Below are 12,678 nucleotides of genomic sequence, written 5' to 3'. Positions count from 1 at the left end.
AAATTTTAATACAAAACCAAAAAAATCAAAAACTACAAAGAAATTGTTTAGCAACATAGCATTCTGAGGAAAACATTTTCCGTTGTACTTGATTTTGTCAATTTTTGAAAGCCAAATTGCAGTAAGGAGAATTTAGTCCTTGAATTGAGGCAAATGATCAAACATAACAGTAAATAAGCATATAGTTAGAACATTAAGAAGAGGTTGCAGATGTTGAAATTTAAATATCAAACCTGTTGAATATCATTTCTTAATATTAACTGCATGAACTAACAGAATTAAGCTCCGAATTCAATTATAGGTAGACACTTTTATAAGATTGCTTAGCTAAAGAACTGCAGAAAAAGACGCTAAACACCGTACAGAACAAAATGGAACAACAAAAATCTACAACAATACATTTTCTCGTGTCAGAAGAAACTACAGGTTTACATTGTTTATCATTATCCATATACTTGTAGGTTAGAGAAATTGCTATGTAAGTAATCCAAAGAATAGTTCACAGTAAACTCAAACAAGCATTAGATTGGTCGCACATTTGAGCAAAAAGATATTCTATTTCCTTTATCAATCATAATCCACATGAGTTACAAGTGTTACAAAGAAAGGTCATATCGACACTAATCTTTTAGGTGACTGTCCGTGTTTTAAAAGGTTGAATTTTATTCGCCTCCTTAGCAAAAAGCATAGGAATGCTAGGAAAACAATCAAGACTAAATAAACTTCAAAGTGAACTCCCAAAAAATACTCTTCCCAAAAGAGCCTGCTCTTGCTGCCACAATTGCAATCACACATACTTCGTAGTAGAGTCCCCTCAGAAGTGATTTCCGGATCAAGAATAAAGTCTACAGTCATTGCTTCTTCTTCCAACCAGATATTTGTGGCCTTTGATTTATACCCAGGCACAGCAGCCATAACTGCAAGCACATTCACCAGTTCATAATATACAGGTTGTTATTAATTAATTGAATTGAGATATTTCGATGCTTATAAACTGTGCATGATGAGCAAAAATGTAGTAAACGAAAAAAAAAAGGCATTAAACCAATATCCTAAACCATAAACTGCAATGACTTGCCACTTGAAAATCAGCAAGAGATGCACAAAATGTTTGAAACATGTATTCAACCAGCTGCAAAATCCAAGTGCATGCCTTGTTTATCGGAAGGCAAGATAATATTATAGATATGAGAGTAAATACGAAGCCCAAACATAAGAGATGGATGTCCATAATCATAAACAAATAAAAAAAAAGGACAGTAACACGGAGGACCTGATGCAACACATTCAATGATCAGCCATCCTAACAAATGTTGTCTACTTCAGTGTTGTGAAGGGTGTAAGGCACACTCTAGGCACTAGAGCCCTTATATTGTCTGAGGTGCAAGGTGCAAAAAAAGGCACTCGCCTGATTGAAGTAAGGTGCAATATGTTTGTGTGCGTTTTGTATGTGTGCCTGTGTATATATATAAAATAAGCTTAAGATATATAATTCTGATAACAAACTCTAAAGTGTGATCCAGTTTATCCTACAAAACACACAAAATTTTCTTTTCATTTTCCTGGCCAATATGCATGATTTCTTTGTGGCCCCATGTTTGCATGATTTCTTTGTGGCCCCATGTTTGTTGTTGGATACTCAAACATTTAGGCTCTGTTTGGTTTGAGAAAATGTTTTCTATTTTTATTTTTTATTTTCATTTTCTAGAAAATAATTTTCATTTCCTATTTTTTGTTTTCTAAAAAATGTATTTGGTAAATGAAAATAAAAATTATTTTCTAAAAATATAAAATAAATAAAATATTCAATGATATTACTGTTAATGGTATCTAATAATAAATATAATATATATTTATTAATTAATGACATTAAAAAGTGTTCAAATATGTTAACTTGCAAAACACAAAGAAAAAAGTAATGTGCATCCCTTGTTTTCTCAATTGAAATTTGTTTTTTTTCATATTTCAATCTATTTTCATTTTTGCTTTCTAAAAATTTGTTTTCATTTTTAATTACCAGATATGTTTTCACTCATTTTTCATTTTTCAAAAAAATGAAAACAGAAAATGGCTCTATTTGTCCCCTTTTTTACTTTTAAAGGTACGGCAAATGAAAACAATTAAAAATAAAAGAAATTAAAGAGCACTTAAGTCAGGCAGGCTTTTTTTTGCATCTACCTCCTTATAAAATAGTGTGCCTGATTAAATGTGCCTCCCCAAAAGGGTCTGAGAAGTTTTTCTTGTCTGGTGCTAAGGCGCATGCCTTAACAGCACTGGTCTACTCTTCCATATTAAAAATGATCATAAAGATTCTTCAATGCCACAATAAACCAAACTTATTAGTAAGTGCATGCATTACTTAACACCTCTTCAGCAGCACATACAAAGAAAAGAAAAGCTGAAAACAGCTTTCAAACAAAGAAAAACAGAATTCAAAAGAGAAAAAAAAAAAAATACAAGGGTGAAAGCATGAAAATAGTATGGTATATATGCAAATCATTAAGAGGTTGCTGTTTGAGAAGAAAAGGAGAAAAAAAAAAAAAAAAGAATCTAGGTTGGGGGTGTTACAATTCTTGAAAGCTCTCTCATCAAAAAAAAAAAAGGATCCCAAGTAATGCATGTATAGGGGTTATGAGCCTAAATTTTCTTTTATCATCTCTTAACCCTAGCCTAACATTACAAGCTTAATAAAAACTAATTGATCTTTGGTTAAGTGTCGCTACATTAGTGGAGAGAGTATGTGTAAAGCAAACTTATACTATTCTTGCTATTTGACCAACTACAGACTCCAACATGTTAAATTTATTGCATTATTATGCACATTTTTCCCCTTCTTATCATTCTTATGCCATTAACAAGAGTCTCTATGTATTTCCAACATTTCTAACAATCCCCAAAAAGAACCTTACATAATGCAACTAAACATTTTTCATACCTTCATATCTCTCTCCTGGAACAAGTAAGCGATGATAATCAGAAAATACACTGCCAGCTTTAACCTGTCATGATCAGGAGAACCAAGAAACAAGTTATTAAAAGAAAGCTTGAGACCACCAGTTTATCAACTGGTGTCAAAATTTTATATACACAGCGAAATGAATATTTTGTTAACAATAATCATAGGTGTATGTCAATAAAAACCAACATAAGTACAAGCGGAATGGATACTGCCATAAATAATCTCCCAGAAAAGTATAACAACCACCTATTTAATTTTCCCTTTTATTTTGGTTTTTAACATCTGGCATATTAATAGCAATTGCTGTTTGGTATAGAAGAGGTCCCTAACAGGAAAGGTGATAGAAACTAAAACATGAAGCGTGGATATGGATGTAAAAATGTCTCAAAAATTGCAAAATTTATGGCAACCACGTTTTCTCTTTTTCTAAAGTGATTGCTGCAAAGTAGTAATGGTCTACAAACGAAACAGGTTGGTAAAGAAAGGAAAACAAAATTATGACGGATAGCTTAAAGCTAAATCCTGGTTCTTCACATTTCTTCAGAAATTGCATCCCCAAATGAGAAGAAGAGACCTTCACAAATTCCAAAATCTCTGTTCTCCTATGACAAGTAGAATCAAAGCAAAGACGTTGACATGTAGAAAACCATAAGAATCTCTTGGGCAAAAAAAAAGAAAGAAAGAAAATCATAATTATGTTAGAAGATATAAATTCTCCATTCTAAGGAGAAATGATTGGACCTCAGTGATCATAGTCAATATCTTATAAAATTTGAAGTGACTTCATTAAACAAGGACAAGAAGGTCAATTGTTATCTTTTAATGCCAGTGACTAAACATTGAGATTGATAAATTTCAAATCACAGAATCCGTAAATTATGATTTGTGCGAAAATTATTGAGAGAATAAGGATATGTGTGTGTTATGACTGCATATAAAGTTGTGAACACACCGTGTAATTTATTCCCTTGACTGTGATCAACCCAGGCAATGGCCTTCCACTATCTGAAGAAAAGACCCTTCCGTGAACTCCTTTCTGAAAATATACAAGTAACATAGATCAAAGATTCATAGACAGCAAACCATGGAAATATTCCACTTTGTTGAGTATTCAAGATTGTTATCCACAATGCCTCCAATAGAATAGATAACGTTAGAACAAGATGCAGAAAGAAAGGAAATCTATTTCAATTTTCAATAGAAGACAAGTTGAAGATTCCACAAATTCCACTTTTACCTTCACAAGGCTCGCAACAAGATTTAGCACGCTCATTTTGTTGTACTCCCAAATGGTAGGAAGCTGCACAATTACATTCAGAAAAGAACATGGATAAAGGCAACAGGATGATAGTAAAAACAAGAATAAACACTAACTAAATTAACTGTTCAAACCAGGCACAAAGCAAAAATCAAAATAGAGTAACACCACCAAAACTCAAGAACTAACTAATTGAAGAAGATATCAAACTAACAAGCAAAGAAAAAATTTTCTTTGTTGTTAATATATTTAAGAGAAAGAAAATAAAAATGGAAGAATAACCATCCATGTCAATAACATTTATTTAGAGCATCCCTAGAATAGGGCAACAAGAATTGCTATGAAATTTTCACTGCATTTTCATGGTTATGTTGAGCAATTCGTGAGGTTGATCATGCAACTTGACTCACACCATGGACGTTACAACATGTTGATCAGCTAAGTTTTTTAATGATTGAAAGCAAGTTCATAAGAGCGAGGAAGCATAGAGGCAGAAAGGAAGGATAATGAAACATAAAGTAGAAGGCCACCATGCTGAATTTGCAATGAATAGTTTTGAAACATTCTTTACCACATTCAAATAGCCTGCTCCCCTAATTGCATCAAACACACCTTCAAAAGAATTAACTAACTGCTCAGTTTTAAGAGAACCACGGGGGCAGAAAGACACGATAAGTTTCTACATCTCGATGCCTAAGGTTTTAAACAAGAGCAATCACTCCAGATGGCTCTAATAAAAAAAATTAAAAAAAAAAACCTTCTTTTATCTGAAACCTTGCTTTCATAAAAAAAAAAACCATAAAAGAGACCTCCAGAGGTTGCATAAAGATACTCAGAAGCAGGGAATCGAGAAAGGGCGAAGGAGACATATTAATAAAAGATAAAAGAAAGAACATAAACCTTAAAGAAAGCTAAGAGGTTCTTTTTATCAAAAAGAACACAGCAACATTAAGTTTCTAAGATAGACCAAGTTTACTATCACCAAATTGCAGGTTTTAGCAGAATTTCAAGATAAAACTCATTGCAAGATAAGTACATAGACGCTCGTCTTGTAATGTCAACTAGTTAAGAAGGGAAGAATGCTAGGTGACAAGGATGCCTCCTACCCATCTTTCCAATAAATGACTTTATGAGAAAAGTAAGAAGCCCCCACCCTTCAAAAGTTCAGTGCACTAAAGAATACAATTCTAGTTAATTATAAAGAGCACTAGAGTAATTCCACTCCATCCGTTTGGGACTTGGGAGGAAAGTAATCAGATGAAAACTTAATATCATTCCTTAAAATCCAGTTCTATCAAGTACATGATAGAAAGTAAGAATTTGAAGTTTCTGCAAAAACTAGATCAATAATTTTCTTCTCCAAAAAAAATGTTCTTCCAGAACTTGTATAGAATATGATTACATAGTAACTCCATGATGCAAGTCCTAATCCAAGTGGAAGCATAATATTATTTAAGTAAAATATGGCTTAGACAGATTCTAACCTCCTCAGCATTAGGCCATTTGTTATCACTAATCTCCAAGGTCAACTCAAAACAACCACCATATATGTAGTTCCAATCTTGCATGCCACCATATATGGGATACCTGCATTAAGTTAAATCAATTGATGAAAAGTACATAACATGAAAAAGTAATAAGAAAGGACTAGTATTACAGACTACAGAAACCGAAGTACAGATGACGAAAGTGTTACATCGTTTAATAATCAATTTCTCTAATCATAATCTGCAAACAAGCTGCTTACCAGAATGCTCCATTCGTAATGCCTCCTTCAAATTCCTTGCTCAAAGACATGTTATAGTGAGATTGGCTATATACACTTGCCAGGAACCGGAATGTTCCGTCATCGGGACATGCATAATAATTCCTCCTGATTTAATACACATGAACATGAAAAACTATGCCAGCATTGCATTTAAAAGATGCAGTTTGCATTCATATAACAAAAGACTTGATAGATCACAAACACCATTTTTTATGCTGTTCATAGGGTGAATAGATGTAGAAGAGTAACACTACTAACAGCAACATCGGGACAAGTGAAACTCATTATTAAGGTTGCCATTATTAACAATACAAAAGGTATAGGGACACAAAAGGCCACAACCATTCATTATTGCAGAACAATCATGGTACTTTATCCAAAAAAAAGTAAAGAAATCAACCAGCAACGCATCAAAGATTGTATTACCGGCCAAAACATAATTAAATCAATTATATGCTGAGACTGAAATACAAATAAAACAAAAATTGAAGGAAACAAACGCCTGAAACCACATCATGGAAATATGCAATCTATAAGTTAACTGAAAAAAGTCCAATTTATGAACAATCGTGGTACTTTATCCAAAAAAAGAAAAGAAATCAACCAGCAACGCATCAAAGATTGTGTTACCGGCCAAAACATAATTAAATCAATTATATGCTGAGACTGAAATACAAATAAAACAAAAAATGAGGAAAAAAACACCTGAAAACCACATCATGGAAATATACAATCTATAAGTTAACTGAAAAAATTCCAATTTATGAACATCTATTAACCAAACCAAGGAAATTAAATCGCTTGATCGAAAAGGAATTAGACTGGTGTGACTAAACCCTGCATAAAAGCTGGAAGCCTAGCATGCCCAGATATAAACCTGATAGTCTAACATGCGTAGAAAAGATATTTAAGTTCATAAGACACAGAAGCTACAAGGACCTTGAATGATTGAGCAAGTGCAAATTTGCATTTTAAAGCTGATAATGAATGAAGAATAATCACCTTTTATCCTGCGTTCCATCCCATGGATAATTTGCAACAAGTGCACCCTGTGAACAATAAAATGTTATTAAGAACTACTCTCCTTTTATTAAGCTGATAAAATGTTTCTTGTATATATTTTCTAAACAAGATCAAATTCACAACCTCATTCTATCAACTCTATGACCAGATATTTTGAGGTCATGAGACAGAATTTAATATGCACACTTGTAGAAGGACCAATCTTTTACTAGATTGGATGTCAGCCATCTAAATTGGTGATACCACAACTTTGGAATTAAATCCCACATTCACTAAGGCTCCATTTGTTTGATGCATTTGATATTTGCTTTGTCTATTTTGCCAAAAAAATGAACAGAAAGTAAAAAGCAAAAATAAAAAAAATGATTAGAAACCAAAAAGGCAAAATGCTAAAGCATCAATCAAATGGAGCCTAAATGAAAGGGTAAACGATGAGAACAGGCATATATGGAACAAACAAGAAAATGCTCATAGCCCACTGCATGCACATGCAGGGGCAGAGTCCTAACATGCTTTAATTTTCCTCATCTTTTTTGGTTTTTTGAAGCACATATCAAGCCCCTCCCAACCCACCCCCTTTCCCCCTTCAAAATCTTACTTATTGCTCTTACTTTGGCCACCCAAAACTGGATTTCTACCTTTGACCATATGTATGAGCTCACATGCGCCAATACACCAAGTTACATCCAAGGTTTGAAAGCTATTTTGATATCATCTCAAGATAAGAATAAGCAAGCATATTGTCTTTTCATAAACAAGAATTTTTATCTTTATATTTGGTTCATTTTCTACCTTTTTTTGTTGTTGAAACTGAATTCAAAAAGTTTATGTTGTATGATAAGGTCAGCTTGGTAGGCAATCTTACTATTTGCTAAATCTCAAAGTTTTAAAGCCAAGAAGTGAAAAAGTCAGAAGACATACTATAGATCCATTCATAATAACATTGCAAACAAACTTTTGCCCATACAATTACTCTAAGATGATTGGAGCGTTACAGTCCTATGATTAACTGTGGATCTAGGACATGTACCAAAAAAAAGTGGATCCAGGATGTATATTTTTATCAATTCACTCAGTATAAATTTCAATTTGTTAAATAATGAGTTTTAATTACACATGAAAGTCTCTTTCCATGTCGGCTGAAATATCATGGAAACCATTTCTCATTTTTATCAAAGGTTACACAATCTTCTATCCATTCTTATATAAATAACTATAAGCATGTTTCCAAACTCTTAATTCAAGAGATCCATTCAATGAACATTTAGCATGCATCCTTCTAATGACATATAAACAAGTAAAATGTGTCGACATTCAATTCATATGTAGTAGTCAGGATAAAAACTCAGGTACATTGCAAGCAACATTACTACGCAGGCAGAACAGTTCTTATGCATTTGCTTCCAAATCTAGCGCTTAATCTATCTCACAAAGATAAGTTGCTCTTTTGGGGCCTTACAAGAAAATCAAGTCATAGAACTTAACTGGAATTAGGAGAGAGAGTTGGTGATCAAAGCATATTTGCATATTCAAATTAAAGAAAAAATAGCTGTGATGCCAGGACAGAGGAATGCGGAAGGGAAGCTTCTCTTCCCTAAAATTTATGATTTAGCTCTTCTATGTTTATCATGTTTATTTTCAAATGCAGTCCTTTACCACCTTTGTCAAGAATTTAAAGCAATCTAAACAATTTGATAGAGAAAAAGTAACCTCCATTATCAACATGAAAAGTGAGAACAAAATATTACCCCATGCAAACTTGCGGATGCTGTAAAATGTATCTCTCTCAACCAACCCATAATTGCTTTTGTTTCAGGTTGCCGTGCATCCTCATCATCATTCCAAGGAAGGAACTGACAGATTTTATTTGTCATGGTCATTTAATCATGGGAAACAAAGGAGCAAATCCAATAAAATCTAGGAATAAAAAGCAACCAATAACGAGACACATTGATTATCAACCAACAAGAAGAGTGCAAATATGAATATCAGGGTCCAATTAAACTTCAATCGAAAAAAGCGAATCCTTAGTTGGGATCATTTTCAGTGATTGGGCTGAAAACTACAAGCAGAAAACATATCCCTATTCAATATTATACCAAACAAAAAATATCCTAGCAACATTAACACCATCTACAACCCTATTACTAAGATAAAAATTAAGCACAGACCTTAAGAGTTAGGATCTCAAAACAAGCTCTGATTTCAAGTTTTGACTCTGTCCAACTAATCAAATTATACCAAGATATGCCTTTCGCTCTTTAAATTTTTCTATAACATAAAAATAATCGGAATATAAACATTGCTCCCATGCTATCCTCAATGCAAATGCCTGATCTGAAAATTTTTATTAAATTCTACATATCAGAAATTCAGCAAGGCTAAAACCATCTATAAAATATGAATGCGCAATGGTTTTTCATATTGAAGCAAAAATGATATAACATATATAAAGATAAGAAGGAGCAAAATGGATCAATTTGTATTGCATCCTTAAAAGCATATTTTACATTTCATTGATTATGTCAAGTTGACTAGAAAATGGGAGGTACTAAATGGTAGGCATTTCAAGCATTGTATTTACCATTGCATAGCTTTCCTAATTTCTTCTACATGCCACCTTCCTGCATGATCTTACAAAAACTATGATAAATCCTACAATTTAGAATATCAATCCTGATTTGAGAAGAGCAAAATGATTTTATAACTTTAACTTGTTGATGAAGTTATATAAAACTAAAATGCACCTTTCAACTTTAGACATATAACAATCTTACAATATCCATTTGCTTGTGATTTTTAAGGTTCAACTTGGAATCAATCGCCTCTAACTAAAACCAGCATTGCAAAAGAGTTACCTGATCTGGAAAATCTCGATTTAAATCAATACCATTTGCATTACCACGCCTCCTAAGAGAAAACCCATCAGGATTCATTGACGGAAGTATGTGAAGATGAACATTTTCAACAATCAATTTAACCTGTACCATCAACAAATATTATAGGTTAGGCAATTTTTTAATATTGAAAATAAGTTCTAATAAGACATTTTAGGTCATAAAATTACAGTAGCACAAGTTCCACAATCGTGAAAGATGAATGTAATGCATGCATGAATAACCAGAAAAATTTAAACAAAGAGCAGATTTAACCAACAGAAAATCAGGTAACAGTGGCATCAAAATAACATTTGTAAATTGAGGAAGGCGATAACAACAATGAAAAATGCTTATAAATCTTGTTCACAACATCATGCAAGAAAAAGAAGAAATACACTTACATGCACTAAAAGGAAGAGAAAAATACCAATGGATCCCTCATATAGTTGTCACATATCCAATTCGCAAGAATTAGGAGAAGCTCTCGACCAACAGGTTCATCACCATGCACATTACCAACAAACTGCAATGTCAAGCAAATCAGACTTTCAGTTAACCCATGGAAAAAAGAATAATAGTTTATTAAATAACAGTTAAAAAACTATATTTATACCAAAATTTGGCCCATGCCAATGCAATCGAAGGGGAAACAAACTCTAACTGACACATTTAGAAAACACAAAGAACATCAGCATGCTAATGGGATGAGAAATGAATCGTCATAACCAATTCATGTTTTCAATAATTGCCATAAACAGACATGTATACTTGAAGGGAAAGCATATATTTTAAGAATAATGAACAAGAGAAAGTTGGTGAAAGGGAAAAAAGGCTTTTATCAGAGAACAGGAAGAGAGAAAAGAAAGTTCTAACTCACAGTGTTCATTCTTTAAGCTGTTAATATTGAAATTTTCTTTCAAAAGTAATTCAACTTCTAATTATGTACCAGAATTGCTGTTTCCAATTTTGTCCCCCCAAAACATGTAAGGCAACATAGTCCTTGAGAAGATTTACTGTAATTATTGTCCATTGATGCTAATACTTTCATTCTCTTCTATCTTCTGTTGGTATACTACCAGGTTGCCTATAAATCACTTATCTTATAACAGCAAGAAATATATTTATTATTGTTTCTCCTCATACAAGCTGGTAATGTTTCAACATTTCAAAATTTTGTTTTCCTCCTCCATCTTGATTCTATTAATTTCTTCAGTTCCATTTCTAGGTTCCTATCGATACTTAAAGAGAATCATTTGTTAAACAATCATTTCACATAAACTTAAAAATCTTCACCAAATCCCATGACCTTCAAAATAGGAAAATAAATTAGCAATCACTAATTAAATACGTGCATATCCGTTCGTGTTTATGAATAGCAGAGTACTAGATCATTTACCTTGAATGCAGGTTCAGGTTCTTCCTTGCCTGGTTTGTCAGAAATCTCTATCACCCACTACACAAAAAGAATCATTAAACGCTCACTTAGATAGACGTGAGATAATGCTTACAAACAAAAACAATTCAAAGCACTGGAACAAAAAAATTTAGGATATAAGAAGCAAATTGAAACGAAATTATTACCAGTGGAAAACCATTCACACTCTTTCCAATACTGATTCCAAAATCCAAAATGCCCTCAAAAGGGAGTAAAAAAGAATCAATCAGTACATAACCTCCATGGAACACTAAATACAACATTCATGATTCATCCCAGAAAACTATCAACTTTTTTAATAAAAAATTCCTAGTTAATTTCATCATATTCCCTTAAAAGTGAAAATTGGCAGAGCAAATAAATAAAAATAATCACCTATATATTGTAGAAATGTGACTACATCTTTGCCCAAATTCCTTCACCGCCTTTTCCAGTTCCGAATTAGTCATGTAGCCACGAGCAACATCGATTCTGAAATAAAAAATTCCTCAAATTATTCACAAACCACAAAAATTTAAAGCAAAATTCATTCCTTTATTAAAAAATAAAAAAGAGCACCTTGCGTGAGACTGGTTTTCCACAAATAAATGCCTTGCAGAACCGGCATAACTATCATTTTCAAAGCCTAAATGAGACAGAGACAGAGACAGAGACAGAGACAATGAAATCAAATCTAAAACAAAGCTAATAACAAAATCAATCATTTAATAGTAAATAAAAGGCCGAATTGCAATAAAATCTGGTCAAACCATGTAAAAAGTCAAACATCATGCGCTTCTTTTTCTTAACAACGTAAATTTATTTCCTTTGTGTAGATAGATCAAAAAGAAAAGAAAATTAAGGATCTTTGCAAACTGAAGCAAGAGAGAGAGGACCTGAAGCTGAAGTGAGAGAAGTGCAGCGTTGGCCGCCTCTGGCGACGGCGTGGCGAAGAAAAAAGGAGAAAAGGAGAGAAACTACAATATTCATTTTGTTTCCTAACTGAAGAATGCGACTTCAAGTGAGTTTTTGATTTTTCACGACAATCAGAGTTCTGACTTCTGAGAGAGAAGACGAGATCGCACGTGGGCGGCGCGTGATTCAAGGCCCAAGGTGGATTTGGGTCATAGATTTGGGCCAACCCATTTGTGGGATATATACACACGATCGGTCATTTGTTTTTGTTTTCATTTTCTATTTTCAGTTTTGGTTTTTAATTTTTTTTCTTAAATTGAAAACAAAAATGTGTTTGGTAAGTTATTTTTATTTTTTGTTTTTAAAAACTAAAAATAAAATTTTAAAAATTATTGATTCAATTTTTTAGAAACAATTTGATATCGTTACTCCATAGATACTGTTTACATAAATTACAATTAA

At 32.8% G+C, this 12,678-nt stretch overlaps 1 protein-coding gene across 2 annotated transcripts; it reads right to left on the bottom strand.

Annotated features, from left to right (window-relative positions):
- Nucleotides 1-537: 537 nt before the first annotated feature.
- On the bottom strand, nt 538-12,371 carry SOL1 (carboxypeptidase D). 2 transcript variants are annotated; one of them, XM_022917707.2, is made up of 15 exons: nt 12,198-12,371; nt 11,881-11,947; nt 11,698-11,793; nt 11,469-11,499; nt 11,284-11,340; nt 10,315-10,410; nt 9,867-9,989; nt 8,757-8,861; nt 6,988-7,034; nt 5,965-6,090; nt 5,702-5,804; nt 4,197-4,259; nt 3,912-3,995; nt 2,936-2,999; nt 538-917 (listed from the first exon to the last, which is right to left on the bottom strand). In XM_022917707.2, the coding sequence occupies exons 1-15, from the start codon at nt 12,289-12,291 to the stop codon at nt 610-612; spliced, it is 1,464 nt and encodes a 487-aa protein (XP_022773442.1). In that variant the 5' UTR covers nt 12,292-12,371; the 3' UTR covers nt 538-609. The 2 variants fall into 2 exon arrangements, with proteins under 2 accessions (XP_022773442.1, XP_089605716.1); XM_089749590.1 differs by lacking the exon at nt 8,757-8,861 and having other exon boundaries at nt 12,198-12,352.
- Nucleotides 12,372-12,678: the final 307 nt, after the last annotated feature.

This window comes from Durio zibethinus, chromosome 20 (assembly GCF_047325235.1).
Source record: "Durio zibethinus cultivar Kanyao isolate XHJ-2024 chromosome 20, ASM4732523v1, whole genome shotgun sequence".
In the NCBI taxonomy this organism is placed as follows: Eukaryota; Viridiplantae; Streptophyta; class Magnoliopsida; order Malvales; family Malvaceae; genus Durio; species Durio zibethinus.
This window is presented reverse-complemented; position numbering and strand designations above follow the sequence as displayed.

Excerpts from the sequence above, each read along its gene's own strand:
- SOL1 (XM_022917707.2), bottom strand. The coding sequence starts at position 12,291 with ATGAATATTGTAGTTTCTCTCCTTTTCTCCTTTTTTCTTCGCCACGCC. Across the intron at positions 10,411-11,283 it reads AACCTGAACCTGCATTCAAG|TTTGTTGGTAATGTGCATGG; the intron begins GTAAATGATCTA and ends TTGACATTGCAG. Across the intron at positions 3,996-4,196 it reads TTGTTGCGAGCCTTGTGAAG|AAAGGAGTTCACGGAAGGGT; the intron begins GTAAAAGTGGAA and ends GTATATTTTCAG.